Source organism: Electrophorus electricus, chromosome 3 (assembly GCF_041902795.1).
Source record: "Electrophorus electricus isolate QZ-2024a chromosome 3, ASM4190279v1, whole genome shotgun sequence".
Lineage (NCBI taxonomy): Eukaryota > Metazoa > Chordata > Actinopteri > Gymnotiformes > Gymnotidae > Electrophorus > Electrophorus electricus.
Genome location: NC_137499.1, coordinates 34496287 through 34512477, shown reverse-complemented (window position 1 = coordinate 34512477; position 16191 = coordinate 34496287). Strand labels below are relative to the sequence as shown.

General features: G+C 45.2%; 1 protein-coding gene across 2 annotated transcripts; it reads left to right on the top strand.

Moving 5' to 3' along the window:
- The first annotated feature begins 88 nt into the window (after positions 1 to 88).
- taok2a (TAO kinase 2a) lies at positions 89 to 15502 on the top strand. 2 transcript variants are annotated; one of them, XM_026997884.3, is made up of 20 exons: positions 89 to 644; positions 2882 to 3022; positions 3195 to 3266; positions 3611 to 3712; positions 3820 to 3865; positions 4237 to 4333; positions 4577 to 4690; positions 5418 to 5509; positions 5767 to 5860; positions 6383 to 6464; positions 7065 to 7232; positions 7347 to 7553; positions 7866 to 7997; positions 8377 to 8613; positions 8875 to 9003; positions 9781 to 9984; positions 10108 to 10347; positions 10599 to 10811; positions 11400 to 11582; positions 11697 to 15502. In XM_026997884.3, the coding sequence occupies exons 2-20, from the start codon at positions 2891 to 2893 to the stop codon at positions 12642 to 12644; spliced, it is 3492 nt and encodes a 1163-aa protein (XP_026853685.2). In that variant the 5' UTR covers positions 89 to 644; positions 2882 to 2890; the 3' UTR covers positions 12645 to 15502. The 2 variants fall into 2 exon arrangements, with proteins under 2 accessions (XP_026853685.2, XP_035383292.1); XM_035527399.2 differs by having other exon boundaries at positions 10599 to 10820.
- The last annotated feature ends 689 nt before the right edge of the window (positions 15503 to 16191 follow it).

Genomic DNA, 16191 nt, shown 5'->3' with positions numbered 1-16191 from the left:
TGCCCTCATAAAAATGGCGATTTTAATACAGCGTGAGACCTCACAGGAAACAAACATTTTAAGAGCGTGACCTCCTACCTTTCTTCCGTTTGCCTCCCGCCCCACGTAGCCATCTTGCGTTTCCTGAACAAAAAGGGGTGCGATAGAAAGACAATCAGATTGAGAAGTCAATCCAACTGAAAACAATACAAAGTATATACGAATTTAAATGTAACTGTTACAGTATGATAGGAGCGGGAGTCGGAGAAGAGGAATATCACCCGCGCCCCTTACTGAGACTGGAAACAGTTAGCTAGCTGTCTAGGCAAGGCTGCTAGCTAGCTAAGGAACAGGTAGCTAGTAAAGGAAGGATCGATAGCTAACGCTACCTAGCTTGTTTGGATTAGCATTGCGGGACTCGGGGAGCTAACCAACCAACCAACCAACCCAGCCAGCCAAGAATTCAACTGTCGTAGAAGGGAACTCGTTACGCGTCAGGAAAAAGAAAATAAACGGCCGTTAGCTAATTAATATGGGTAATGTTTTAAACTGAATCTTTACAGTGGCCAGACGCACGCCCAACTAGAAAACGTTAGCTCCGGATATTTTTGAGGAGATCCGGAGAAGGTTTTATTCGTTGCAAGGAGGGACCATTGTAAGACGCGGTAAGTAGCTACGCTGTTCTCTGGTGCTGTTTTGCTCTCCGTGGTTTTAACGTTTAGCGATAGCTACTCTTTGTCGGAGAGACTGCAACAGTTGGTCTTGGCAATAGTAGCTGGATGGCTAGCTGTTAGCAAGTGTCTCCACAGTGTGGGAGTACGTGAAGTAACCCAGCTAGGTTAACCCCGGTTAGGTAAGAGAGCGTTAACTGTCCTATGAAAGCTGACGTTAGTCATCTGTCCTAGGTTAGCAAGTAACACGAACAAGCTAGTTAGCAAACCGAGAGTTTAACAAAAGTACGCCAACTTGTGGGATTCCACAATTGTTAGCTAACTTATAACAGCAGTTACACCTTAGCCACGTGCTTTTTATTAATCACCAAAGAGTTTGATTAGTTATCCGTTGTATTGAAGCTGGCTACAGTCCGTACTTTTTTTCCGGTTTTGGATTGGTCTGTTGTTTAGGATGGGTTTGACCGATGTAGTTAGTGAAATGTGTTACAGATCAGTGTTTATGGTATCCACAAAGGACTGTCTTGAGGTAGAGGAAGATGCGAAATCGCTGCTTGCATGTCACTACTGGTCATTCCATGTCAATTTTGGACAGCTTCAGTAATGTATTATTTAGTGTTTTCTCTCTTCCAATACATATGATTCATATACAAAACTAATCAATGAGCTGGATCCAGAAAACACATACCCAGGTTTTAATTACTCTGGTGTCATAAGATGCACTAGATGCAATCATGTGTTGTGGCTTGAGTATAGTCCCCAATAAATACAGTTTTTTTGTAATTAGGCTCTCAAGCCTTGTGAGTGTTTGATTCAAACGTAAAATGGGCAAATGAACAAGTAATGGCTGTAATCAGTTACTGTTTCTTATCGGAGTTCCTATCTTCATCTCTGTACCACACAGACATGCCTGATCATTGACCCTTGTGAAAAGGACCAATTGTCTTAACACTTTGTTCATCGAGAAACAGAACCCTTGTTGGAAGAGGGTAATGCTAGGTCAGAGCACAGTCTAAATGTTGACAGTAATTCATTACATTTGATTCTCTGACCTCTTAGAGAAGCCAGCGGCTCTGTCTAGTCAAGTCTAAATTCAGATTTTATTTTATAAAACAGAGTTTTAAGGTGGGGCTCATTAATGCTGTGTATAAATTAAGTCAAAGTGTAATAAGTCAATATAACTTGATCAGAAGGAGTTTGGTTTTTTAGTATTGCACTCTAGATGTATCACTGTTATGCTTAATCTGCAGTATGGAACACAAAATGCTTGAGGCAGGTGCACACATACACATGTAGAGGAAACTATAGTGTATAGTGTATAGTGGAGTAGTTATTAGATATTATTAGATATTAGATATTCAAATGACCTTTTTTGTATTAGTGGACAAATGACTTGTAAAGTGCCGAGAGCAACTGTCATGGCCTTAATAGATTTTAACAATCAGGTTTGTTAGGTCTTGTTAGATCTTGAGCTATTGACAGCTGAGCAGGTTCGGTAGGAGGGTGTCAAAAATAAATGGATTGTTATGGAGCTTAATGAGTGATGGAAAATTACAAGCCACTGAATGACTGGGTGATCAAGTGTGAAAGTAAATAGAAAAATGAAATGATTGACTGTTGGACTGGATATATAAAGCGCAGTGGTGGCTTAGTGGTTAAGATACTTGACTTGTAATCGGAAGGTTGCTGCTTCAAGCCCCACCATTGCCAAGTTGCCACTGTTGGGACCCTGCACAAGGCCCTTAACCCTCAATTGCTCAAATTGTACTCGGGTCATTATTCTAAGTCACTTTGGATCAAAGTGTCAGCTAAATGCCATTAATGTAAATATAAGTCTACTTGTGCATGCATGTCAGATTTCATGATTTATTTTTATGTCTGTTCAACTGTGTAGCTAATGATTTATTTATCTTCATTAAGTACAAATGTGTATAATTACACCTAGCATGACTGCCACCTAAACTTATTAAAACCATGGTCAGGATTTTAAATGTTATTTGCATTTCCATTTATCTCACAGCAGTGGCTGTTTTAAATTTAACTTCCTAATGAGGTAATATAGCTGCTCGATCAGAATAACACAGAATAGCTATCTCGTGTCAGAGTCTCCCACCCTATAGAGAGACAGTCTTTAGTTGTATGGATGTAATGTACATGTTGTAAATTTGGGCGGTGTTTATAATGTAGAGATTGACCGTAAAGAGTTTGCATTTCCTCTCTGTGTCTCTCAGGTGGTGGTCATGCCTGCAGGTGTGCGTGTGGGGAATGTGAAGGACCCTGAGCTAGCAGACCTCTTCTACAAAGATGACCCAGAGAAACTCTTCACAGACCTCCGAGAGATCGGCCATGGAAGCTTTGGAGCTGTCTACTTTGTAAGAGTTGAAAATATGGATTAGGGGAGGGTGCGCATGAGTGTGTATTTGTGTGTGTGTAGTTCATTTGTCTTAGGATCCACAGGGAATGAGTGTGTGGGAATGTGCTTTAGCAGTGTTCGTGTGTGTATCTGCAGTGTGGGGTTCAGTTAACTGCTACCTCTTCTACTAGGCACGAGATGTTCGCTCCAATGAGGTGGTGGCCATCAAAAAGATGTCTTATAGTGGCAAACAGTCGAATGAGGTACGTGGCCATGTTGGGTGTTTTCCCTGCTGTCCCCTGTAAGTAAGCCACTGCTTAATACAAAATCATACACACACACTTGACATAGATTTTGGGTTTGGAAGATCACCAGAGCATATCTGACTACACCGTGGCTCTATATTTTGGTTTGAAGCAGAAAAATCATGTATTTTTTTTCCCCCCAAAGACTATTAATGGCTGCAGCCTTGAACAGGCATGAGCATGATTCAGAAGGCCTGTTGCTAAACCCTTCCACTGTGGTTCACCATCTACCCCCACTCTGCAATGTCACCTTTGTCCCTGCTGTTCTCTCATACTTTACTGCTGTGTCTACCTGTGTGCAGAAATGGCAGGACATCATTAAAGAGGTCAAGTTCCTTCAGAAGCTTCGGCACCCCAACACCATCGAGTACAAAGGCTGCTACCTGAGGGAACACACTGCATGGGTAAGCATGCGGCTTTGTGGGTGGGGGTGTGTGCAGGTTTTTCAGTGTAGTGATTTAGTGTCTGAGGGTCTGAATGTTTCTCTCCCACTCTCTCGTCTCCCACGTAGCTGGTGATGGAGTACTGTTTGGGCTCTGCCTCTGATCTTTTAGAGGGTGAGTAGAGATTATTTGCTTCTGTTTTCAATGTTGTTCTTTTCTCTCATCTTTCTGCATCAACTAATACCGTTCTCTGACCTCTTCCTCCCCGCAATTTCTTTGTTTTTTTTTTCTCTCTTATGCTATCCCTCTTTCTCTGTTGCAGTTTCTTTGCACCTCATATTTAAATACTTAGCTATTCTGCAGTGGTGTCATGTTTTCTTCCCCCATGTTTGCATATAAAACAAAACCGCCAACCCACATGGCTCCATGCTTTCTCTCAACACTTTTGATGAAGTGCATGTCATTGAGAGTTTTAGTAAGACAGAGTTTGTCATTTTGCTGGATGAAAGCTGATTACTGCATCCACCTGTGTTTTATCCCTGCAGTTCATAAGAAGCCCCTACAGGAAGTGGAAATTGCTGCTATTACCCATGGTGCACTGCAGGGTCTGGCCTACCTTCACTCCCACAATATGATCCATAGGTGAGTACTTATTGCTATTTATTGCTCAAGGTATGTTTACTGTTTATTTCTCATTGCTTGCTCCTCTCTGACGCTTATATAACACAGATGATACAAGTTCTTTTATCTAATGGGCATGAATGAATTTTGGCAGAGGTGTCTTTATTAACAAAACTGTGGTTTCTCTTGATGTTCTTATGAAACTGATCATTTTAACATGTTGTGACATGAAATTATGGTGTTTTCTCTGTTTCTCTCTTCCAGGGACGTAAAGGCAGGTAATATTTTGCTGACTGAGCCAGGTCAGGTGAAGCTTGGGGATTTTGGCTCCGCCTCCATCGTTGCCCCTGCCAACTCTTTTGTGGGCACACCCTACTGGTAAATCACTTTCAGCCATACGTTACATAAGAAGAAAGGGTTATTGAGTTGACGGTTGATCTTAGATGAAAACCAACAAGCCTCATTTTGGAAACCAAGAGTATGTCAGCCAAGTGTCTGGTTCTGCTCTGTGAGTAGTGTGAGACAGAACATCAGTCATTCATTTAGAAAAATTCAGCTCTCCACCTCATGAATATGAACACATGACAGCAAGCTAATGATAACCCTTCCAGAATGGACCAAATCATTCTAAATGCTTCAGTGTTTTAGTACGTATAATAATCATCAAAAGGTTTAGTTTAATAAATCCAGAAGATACATTATAAATAATTGAATTAAAAAAAGCAAAGAACAGTGTAATTGCTTTTCTACAACCTGTACACAGTTGAAGCACAATTAATAGCTGCGCTCTCCCCCACACTGTAACAGCAGGCTTGTGTGGTATCTGAGAGAAATCTGTAAACAATAAACGTTCACTTACTGCCAGCCATTTTGCCTCAGGGTCGTCTTCTGTGAACATGCACAGATAGATGGTGCTCCTTTGAGTGATAATAGTGCGTGTGGATTGTCACACAAAGATAGTGCCTTTATAACAATGTCATCACCCTTGTTACATAAACTTCATGATCCAGCCTTCTTATATAAGGCCTACTTCTATTGTTATCACAAGTCATTCTGTGACTCCTACAATGTTTTTGACATTTGCCTTTTGACCTCTGATGTGTAGGATGGCCCCAGAAGTAATCTTGGCAATGGATGAGGGTCAGTACGATGGCAAGGTGGATGTCTGGTCTCTCGGGATCACCTGCATAGAGCTGGGTGAGTGCTAGCTACCATGACAACGAGCAGTGGACCTCTGATCTTCAGCCCCTGATGCAGTGTTTTTAGGCCGTAGTAGACAGGTGGTTTAGTGTGGTTCTGTGTGGTATTTGTCTGAGGAGCTTAAGTTTATAAGCTGCTGTCATTGCAAACCAATGTGCCCCCCCTTTCTCTCTTCCTTCATCTCTTTCTCTCACTTACAAATCATTCTGATTTGTTTTTGTTCATGTTTATTAATTCTGCCTCTGTGTCTGTAGCGGAGCGAAAGCCTCCCTTGTTCAATATGAACGCTATGAGTGCCTTATATCACATTGCGCAGAACGAGAGCCCCGTCCTGGCGTCCAATCACTGGTGAGCACCTCCACTCCCGTCTCTGTGCTACTGCTCGCTTGGATTACCCATGGCTTCAAAAGTTCCTCTTTGAACATTTCAAGTCTTCAAGTACCTTTGAGGACTATTAAGATCCATGAATAGCTGATACAGACCCCTGTCACAATCCAACCCATACTGGTTGTTTAATGTCTTGTGTTGCTTGTTGCTTCTCTACTGATATAATTCTAAAACTGCCTGTTATATTTGTATTCCAACTGTGCAAACACTGAATGTGACATTATTTCTTAGGTGTCATGATGCAGGGGTTGAAGATGTGAAACATCATTACTTAAATTATTTAAGCATATCCTGTGGAAGATTATGTTCTGTCTGTGTTTGTGTCTCTATATTGATTTAAAATAGAAGATCAGTATCATCGTGACTCATGCAGATTTTAACCTGAAGACTAATACAGAAACTGTATTTTATGAAAAATATACCCAGATGCTGCCCTTCCTTTCTCAGACTCTTTGGGAACTTGATGCTTCCCTTCGTTTTCAGGTCTGATTATTTCCGTAACTTTGTGGACTCCTGTCTACAGAAGATTCCACAGGACAGGCCTACCTCTGACGTACTGCTCAATGTAAGGAGGACACACACGGACCAGTAATACCCATATTAACATTCTGGCAATGGTATTGATTTTAAAGAGCTGCAAATCCTACTAACCCACCCCACGTAGTGACTTACGTCAGTGGAACCTAAGATGAGCTTTCTGGCACACCATTTATTTCACACTTTTGCATTCACCATCATTTAACGTGCCTGATTCAGTTCTTCAGGTAATTATCAAGCCCTTCTTAAGCTGAGTCTGTTAGCGTGTTGAAGTAACACTAAACTGCAGTGTGTGGGGTCACTAGGGTTTGAGAGCCTCTGCTCTAAATATCTGCATCCAAATGTTTGCATCCATATATGCTTTTGTTTCCGATACTGCACTTTATGTATGGACCAATGTTGGCTTATCAAGACACATTAGCTTGTCAAGCTCGTATATTAGCTTTCCGGTGTGCTATATAAACAACTTCTTGTAAAGCGTATCTGGTAAATGCACACCTGCTGCTTGGCTCAAGATTCACCTAACGCCCCACTCATCGGGCCAAGACCTGCTCTTCTTTTCTATGCAAGTTTGGAATGTGGATGGCCCATTTCCTCACGAGCTTTCCCCTGTGCCGTCTGCCCACAGCATCGGTTCCTGTGTCGAGAGCGCCCCCCATCCGTGGTGATGGATCTGATTGCTCGCACTAAAGACGCTGTGAGGGAGCTGGACAACCTGCAGTACAGGAAGATGAAAAAGATCCTGTTCCAGGAGACGCACAACGGCCCCACGCAGGACGGCGGCGAGGAAGAGGAGGCACGGCTCACGCGTTTTTTTTGGGGTTTTTTTTAATGTAGCCTGTCTCTTTCTCTCTCTCTCTCTCTGTCGCTCTTGGTTTGTCTCATGCTTGGTTTGGCTGCGTGTGTGTAGGATGTGGAGCAGTACCTGTTGCAGACAGGCACAGTGAACAGCATGGAGAGCTCGCACTCAGTTCCCTCCATGTCCATCAGTGCCAGCTCACAGAGCTCCTCCGTCAACAGCCTGGCCGATGGCTCTGATGACAGCAACGAGATGGCCATGATGGGGGAGGGCGAGCACACCGTCACCTCCAACAGCTCCATCAAACACCGACCGTCTGTGAGTGTGTGTGCGTGCCACCACTTTTGGGGGTGTGGCGTGTTTGAGAAAAAGACCCAGCCGAAAGACTAGTTACTACTTAATATATAGCTACAGTTTCCATCTAAGCATTGTAACTTGTTTGTATGTTTTCCTGTGTGGGTGTTGTGTGTTTATTTGGAGGGTGGGTGGTGGTGTATTAGAGAGACAGACGGTGCCGAATTGTTCTTGGGGGTCGGGGGCGGGACAGCCACAAGCAGTTTTCCGATAAGTAATACAAGCTTTCCTGTGTGGAACTGTGTCGGTGTCCATGCGGGGGGCTTGTGTGTTTAGGGTCCTGATAATATCTATGATGACCCGTACCAGCCAGAGATGGAGCAGCAGCAGCAAACTTCTGCCGGGGCACGTAGGAGAGCACACTACCGCAACCGCGACCATTTCGCCACCATCCGCACAGCCTCCGTGGTAAAGACCCCAGCACCCTCGCCTCACTCCATCAGTAGAGCACTCAGCCCTCACTCCACACACACACACACACACACACACACACACACACACACATACACACACACACACACACACACACACACACACACACACACACACACACACACACACACACACATAAAGGCCATGTGGTGCTATGGCTGGTATGATGGTGATAAAAGAGCAGACTTTAACCTTTTTCTCCATCTTTGAGAGTGTAGTAACAGTCCTCCAATCCCCTGTGTTCCTTCAGCTGATCACTTTGAGATACACAGCCTTTTTTTTTGACGTTGAAACATTCATGCAAAAAGCGAATTGTGCACCTACATGTGTGCACGCGCGTGCCTGTCCCGTGCAGGTCACGCGGCAGATCCAGGAGCACGAACAGGGCTCAGCACTGCGCGAGCAGATGAGCGGCTACAAGCGCATGCGGCGGCAGCACCAGAAACAGCTGCTGGCCCTGGAGAACAAGCTTAAGGCGGAGATGGACGAGCACCAGCTGCGTCTGGACAAGGAGCTGGAGACCCAGAGGAACAACTTCAGCAGTGAGGCTGACAAGCTCAGCAAGAAGCACCAGGCCATCCTGGAGAAGGAGGTGGGCGGGGGGCGCTGCACTGGGGCGGGCTGGGGGTGTGTAGCACGCAGAGGATGCACAGCGTGGTGGCAGTGTTGTCAGAAACGGCATGTAATCTTCCACAGTTTAGCACTGTTAGGCAAGAACATTAATAACGAAAGATGGGGAGTTTCTGTTGAAGTAAGCATGAAACCTGGATGATGAGCAGGGGCAAAATATGTTTTCCAGCATTTCGGAAAACACTGCAGTGTGTTGATGTGTAATTATTGTGTTGATGGCCAGACTAAAGCAGCACTGGCTGAGGAGAAGAAATTTCAGCAGCACATATTGGGCCAGCAGAAGAAGGAGCTCACCAGCCTGCTGGATTCCCAGAAACGCCAGTACAGACAGCGCAAGGAGCAGCTCAAAGAAGTACGTGCGTGCACACACACACAAGCACAGACATGCACAGGATGAGAGTACTACAGCAGTGTCAGAAATAATTTTGTTTATTGTGATCAGGAAAACTTTACTTCTCAATATTATTTTAGCTCAAGTGCTGAAGTCCCACAGCACTGCTAGCTTACCTAAATACTTGATTACCTCGTAATTAACAGTAAAGCTTTATTTCACTTTTTAAACTTTATCTTTAGCTTACTTGCTACTTAGTTTGACAGGTTGCAGACCAGTTAGGATCTGATTAACCACAGCGAGAATGCCCGAGTGAGCTGGTATTATGTGATTGGACCAGATTACTTAACTATGTATTTTGCAAAAATCAACTACAATGATACCAGTCTTTTATCTGTCTATGCATTTAATTAAATCATAGACAAGTCAAGACCGAAGTAAAATCTCACCTTAAGGAGCACAAATAGTGGTAGATGATGTCCTAGGTCCAATATAATTTTCCACAAGGATTTTTATGTCTGACACTAATGGGCATTTTAGTTACTTTACTAAAAGAACTGTAGTATTCTGCAATCTAGGAAAACATTCTTCTTTGTCTGAAAAACCTGAAGAGTATTGCATGTATATCTTGTTTAAGCTTTTGTGCAGGATATTTTTAGGATATAGCATGTACAATATATATAATATATAATTATGCAAAATAAGAGTGGTTGTGCCAGAACACCGAAGACCTGTTCCCATCACATACAGCCTTTAGTGGCTTTGGGCTTTATCGCTGCTGCCGTGGACTGTGTGCAGGAGCTGAGTGAGAACCAGTCCACACCCAAGCGGGAGAAGCAGGAATGGCTTGTGCGGCAGAAGGAGTGTCTGCAGCAGATCCAGGCGGAGGAGGAGGCGGGACTCTTGCGCCGCCAGAGGCAGTACTACGAGCTGCAGTGCCGCCAGTACAAGAGGAAGATGCTGCTGGCCCGACACAACCTGGAGCAGGACCTGCTCAGAGAGGTGAGGCTCCCCCTTGGATCATTACGTTTAAAAAGGGGGCCGGGGCTCACAAAATTGTCCGAGCTGTGCCGTCGTGTTCTTCCTTCACCCGTGCGCCGTGCTCCGCCCCTGGTGGCCGTGCAGGAGCTGAACAAGCGTCAGACGCAGAAGGACCTGGAGTGTGCCATGCTCCTGCGCCACCATGAGTCCACGCAGGAGCTGGAGTTCCGGCAGCTGGGCCTGGTGCAGCGCACGCGAGCCGACCTGATCCGCACGCAGCACCAGAGCGAGCTCGCCAACCAGATGGACTACAACAAGCGGCGGGAGCAGGAGCTGCGGCAGAAACACAGTGTGGAGGCCCGCCAGCAGCCCAAGAGCCTGAAGGTACCCAGGAGGGTGGGGGTGTGCGCACGCGCGTCTGTCCGCCCTCACATGGTGTCATCCATGCATATTAATTGTCTATTACATTACCTAGTGTTTTGTTTTTAGACTGTGATGAGCTTTCATTTTAGTGGACATTGTGACTGTGACATTGTATATAAATACTCCATTACTATATTACCATATTGCAGTTTGGTGCTTTCCCATTTTTTTCCCCACTTTTATCTCATTTTTCTGCCTCCCGCCCTTTACAGACAAAGGAGCTGCAGATCAAGCGTCAGTTCCAGGACACGTGTAAGATCCAGACGCGGCAGTACAAGGCCCTGCGTAACCACCTGCTGGAGAGCACGCCCAAGGCGGACCACAAGGCCGTGCTGAAGAGGCTGAAGGAGGAGCAGACGCGCAAGCTGGCCATCCTGGCCGAGCAGTACGACCACTCCATCAACGACATGCTGTCCACACAGGCTGTGAGTAAGGCAAGGAGATACCGCCTTCTTACACACACGCGCACACACACGCGCGCACGTAAACACAAACACAAAGCAGGCTGCTGTGCTGTCATTTCAAGAGCAGGCTTGGCTGACTGCCTCATTAGGAGCTTACCAGATGGGTATTCCAGAAAGCAGGTTGAACAAACCTCAGCTGTAACCTTGAACTCTGTGCTGACCTAACCTGACCCACCACTCTCAGAATGGCATGATGGAGCTCCATTGTGGACTAAGTGATGTTTTGATATAAGTTTATATCAGTGTCAGTAGATTGTTTATTTGTTACAGATACACTAGTTAAACATTAAGTCACTCCTACCCTGGAGGGACCCATTAAGTATTGTATCAGTATTTCACTGTGAAACATTATGTACACTGAAATGCTATGTAGGCAGATGTCTTAAATTTCATCACGTTATACTACCACTGTACAGCACATTTTGCAGCAATAATTACCTCCCATTAGGTAATTACTATAATTCCCACATCTCCCAAATTCTCCAAATCCGTCCTGTTGTGACTGGCTGTTCCTCTGCTGACATGTGGCCTGTGTGTTCCTCTTGGCAGCTGCGCTTGGATGAGACGCAGGAGGCGGAGTACCAGGTGCTGCGGATGCAGCTGCAACAGGAGCTGGAGCTGCTGAACGCCTACCAGAGCAAGATCAAGATGCACACAGACTCTCAGCATGAGCGAGAGGTGAAAGACCTGGAGCAGAGAGTGTCTATCCGCAGAGCGCTGCTCGAACAGAGGGTGAGAGACGCACGTATGCACGCACACAGACTGTGAAGTGCTGCTTTTTTGGAAAGAAAGCTGAAATGTGTTTTTTATTGCTGCCTAAATGGTTTTCGTCCCCCTCCACTACAGATTGAGGAGGAGATGCTGTCTCTGCAGAACGAGCGTTCAGAGCGCATCAGGACCCTGCTGGAGCGGCAGGCACGAGAGATCGAGGCATTCGACTCGGAGAGTATGCGCCTGGGCTTCAGCAACATGGCCCTGACGGGCATCCCCGCCGAGGCCTACAGCCAGGGCTACCCCAACCCGCCGTCCTCGGGCCCGGGTGGCTGGCCCTCCCGCCCCGTGCCCCGCTCGGGCAGCCACTGGAGCCACGGCATCCAGAACTCCGCGGCACCCCCAGCCTGGCGCAGCCAGACCAGCTCGGCCGGGTTCAGCCGAGGCGAGTCTGTCTCCATCCGGGAGCGGGACAGCGAGAGGGACTTGGACGGCCTGGTGCAGCGAGGCCTTCCGGGCTCCCTGTCGTCGGCCTCGTCGTCGTCCTCCTCGTCCTCCTCGTCGCACCACCGACTCCACTACGTACCGCAGCAGTACCATCACCAGAGCACGCCGCTCCTGTACCGCGAGAGCCGCGAGCGAGAGAGGGAGCGAGAGAGAGAGTGGGGGGGTGGTGGCAGCAGCTTGGGAGGCCTCCAGCACCACCACCACCACCACCACCACCACCACTCTTCCTCCTCCTCCTCGGCCTACTCCCACGGTCACATGCACCACCTCTCCACCCACACCTCCGCACAATCGCTCGCTCTCCTCCCTCCACCACCGCCACCTCCCCCCATCTCTCTCTCCTCCTCTCCCCCATCCTCCTCCTCCTCTTCCTCCTCTCAGGGTGGGTACGGTGGGAGGGGTGAAGGCCTGGTGGTGAGGGGCCCCAGTCTGATGGCCCTTAGGAGCAGCCCGGGGCCCCTGAGAAGGACAGCGTCAGGAGGTGGGCCTGGGGGCTCAGCCGGAGACCCTGGCCTGAGCCGCAGCACGTCCGTCACCTCTCACATCTCCAATGGCTCCCACCTCTCCTACTCCTAAACTGCAGGCAAAAAACAAACAAACCGTTAAACGTTTCATGGAAAACAGGGGAGGTGCTGAGGTTGGGTCTTCAGTGTTTAGAGGGTTCATTAGTCCTTTGCTTAGTATTTAGTGGATTGACTCCACCCCTTTAACAATAATTCAGGTGGAATTTGCCATATCTGAGGCATTGGCTCTTTCTCTGATCAGTATTTGGATAGCGCACAGCAGTTGTCACGTTTCCTTGTACGACAGATTGATCTCAGGGCTACTGTTGGGGGGGGGAGGGGGAGGCTGGTGGTAGGAGTAATAGATGGAGTAATGGACAGAGATGTCACATATGAGAGGGAAAGTATGTGCTTGAGAATGGGAGGAGGAAATGGGAAGTGAGTAATGTCAGTACTGTAGGACAGGATGGTCATCTCCCCCCCCCCCCCCTGTTCTGTTGGGGACTGTTTTGCAGTCGTGGGGAACAAAAACATCTGTCTTTAGAGCATAAAATTTCAACAGGCTACCTCGGGCTTTTGCTCTTCCTAGAAAGGGCAGTGCTTGAATTGCTTGCTGCGGAGAACCCGCACACCCTCATAACCAACACTACATTTCTGGCAAACGGTCAAGATCCATAGTATGGTCATCAGTAATGTCTACCAAACTGACTTTTTTCTTCCCTGCAGCTACAGCAGAAAATACTGCTAGGCCCCATCAGTAATTAAATTCCAGCCAATAATCACCACACTTGCCAGGGCAGCTTTAGGTACAGCAACTTACACTGACACTTTCAAACAACGACAACATTATTAGACCACCAAACACACTAAAGAACCCTTTCTGGTGCTGACGTGGAACCTTTCTGGTAGTTCCTCATTGGAGCTTTAAGGACCCAGAAATGATTGTTGAACTGCTAATATGAGCTTTATTACTAAGGGAGATCAGAATAGAGAGGCAATCACAACGTGCATCATGGTTAATAGCAAGTTGTTCAAAAAATTGTCTTAAAGATATTTCTCTAAATATAAAATAGGGTGCTTAAAAAGATTGCCATGTGGTTATGTATATAATACTAAAACCATACTAAACAAAATAGAACGCACATTTGTATTAGGGACAAGGAGATTTCTTTTACATTTTGTTGAAATTTTTTTGTATTCAACACTCATTCCGCACACTGCCATCTAGAGACTCGACCTAAACCCCATCCTCCCTCCTCACATGGGTATGCTGCAAATCAGCGTTAGTTCTGGCAGAGCAATAATTGTCAGTTCCTCTCTGTGGTGTTCTACTTAAGATAACAGTAATAGATAATAGCAACGGCCTCTTCTTCCTACCTGGCATATCGGGGAAAGCCATTCAAAGGGCAGTACAATGGTGATAAATGTATCTTCTTGTCCCTGTTTACAAAGGCATATGTATATATGATGTACATGTCCATAAGCGAGCTGATTACAGTTCAGTGCATCAAACCCTAATGTACAGAGGCCATTTGTATACGTACACACTGCACATTTATATATGACTGAGTATATATGTGTATTATAACTGTCAGAGGTTTGATGGCAAGGTTTAAGATATTCACTGATAAACACTTTTGATCAATATTGTACTTATATAATGTGTGTACATAAAAGCACTAACTCAATTCTTGTATAGGATAATAGTTTTGTTATGGGAACTACAGCAATTGAAAAGTAAGAGCTTGAAGAATATCATTATCAACTACTGTAGGTTTAATATTTGTTTTATCTAATTCTAAACTAATTCTTTTTTTCATTTTTATTTTCCTCCTTTTTTAAGATGATTATTTTGCCAATGCTGACCACTAGGTGGAGAATGCAAGCGATGTTACTGTGATGGAGAACTTAAGACAGGTCTCATTTTATGGGGTGGGGAGAGACTGTCCCACCCAGCATTCCTTATTAAGTCTCAGGGTAGGAGTCTGTTGAGCAGTGCATTGTAGGGATTGTAGCATTTTAGAGCCAGTATTAAACTTGTACAGAACATTTTAAGAGGATTTTAGCTATATAGAAAGGTTCTAGATAATTGTAAATTGATAAAGCCCCCTCTGATCCAGCATGTTTTGCCATGACATTTTTTTCTAATGTTTTTTGTTTGTAGTTTACACTAACAACCAAAATGTGTCTGTAATCATCCTGATAAGAATACAGATCTTGTATAACTTGCAGGTATTTCCACATTGAACAGTCTGTACCATCATACTGCCAGCTCTTCACAAGAACCAGCATTCCAATTAATATTCTCTCTCCCATCCTCTCGCCAGAGCCACCTGCAGTACCTCACTTGTGGGTTTTTTAATTACTTTACCTGTTTTATCTTTTTCACTCTCAGCCTCCCCAGTATCATTTTCTTACTAGTTGTGTTCAACTTTTTTTTTTTTTTTTTTTTACAAAAAAACCTGTTTTGTATCAAATGTGTTAATGTGTTTACCTTTGCAGATGGCGCATGGGGGCACTCTAAAACTCTAAACCTCAGCCAATTCATATGTTTACAGCAAAACATGCTGGATTTGTTTTTGGGGAGGGTTCTGGATGGGTTGTTTTAAGTTGGGGTCTGAGATGTGGGATTGGTAGAGAAATGTAACATCACCATGCCCATTCTGCTGTATTAGAGGAACGTGGATCTCTAAAGCCAAGCACTGGGTACCTTGTGTATACATGTACACATGCTGAAGTGTCGGGGGATGTATGTGTAAGTACAAGTGGGCTAGAGAGAGAGAAAAGGTTGTGCAGAAAAGTGCTTAAGATAAAAACGCCAAACTGTTCAAGTTTTTAAAAAAGCTGAACTCAAGAAATGGAATATAGAAAATGTACAGAAACTATTAACAAGTCATTAAAAAGTACAAAAATTAAATATTCGAGTTTTGTTGCATATCTGTGTTGTGTACTATTTGTAGTTGCTCTTATTTAAAACCTCGTGTCACCCAAAGGGTGTACCAACTTTTAAAATGGTCACATTTTAAAATGGTAACAATGGTTACCTGTCGGGTCAGGTAAAGTATCCCGATTCATAACGCAAGGGTGATATGCTGGCACATGCTTTCATTTTGCTCCATGGCTCACAATTGGGACCTTTAAACTCCCCACCCCCGCCCCCCCCAAATTCACCCTGCCTTCATTAAAAGCTGTATCTCTGTCATACTTTGAAAACCTTTAATAGTTGCATCAGAAAACGGCAAATTCTAGAGCTTTGGCTCAGTCCTTACCAAACGTGCTACCCCGGTGTGTCACCTAGTCATCACGCTAGTTATCTCGGTTAACGGTATTTTGGGGATTATTTGCGCTGGCTAAACACACTTTTATAAATAGACGACGTTCTGGAAAAGGGCTTACCCTTTGATCCATTGGATGCACCCTTAGGTGGTGCTGCAGTGTGAAAGTAACTTTCAAAACACTTTAACATGCATGCACATTTGTCTCGTCCTCTCCAAACTCACCACTCTTAAGTGGTAGTCACTCAACAATCCTGTATAAAAATCATAATTAGGAGGCCAACTGAAAGCGACATACCAGTTTGGCTGCCGTCTCAACGTAGTTTTCGCTCGTCCCACGTGTCG

Excerpts from the sequence above, each read along its gene's own strand:
- taok2a (XM_035527399.2), top strand. The coding sequence starts at position 2,891 with ATGCCTGCAGGTGTGCGTGTGGGGAATGTGAAGGACCCTGAGCTAGCA. Across the intron at positions 9,004-9,780 it reads GCAAGGAGCAGCTCAAAGAA|GAGCTGAGTGAGAACCAGTC; the intron begins GTACGTGCGTGC and ends GACTGTGTGCAG. Across the intron at positions 11,583-11,696 it reads GAGCGCTGCTCGAACAGAGG|ATTGAGGAGGAGATGCTGTC; the intron begins GTGAGAGACGCA and ends CCTCCACTACAG.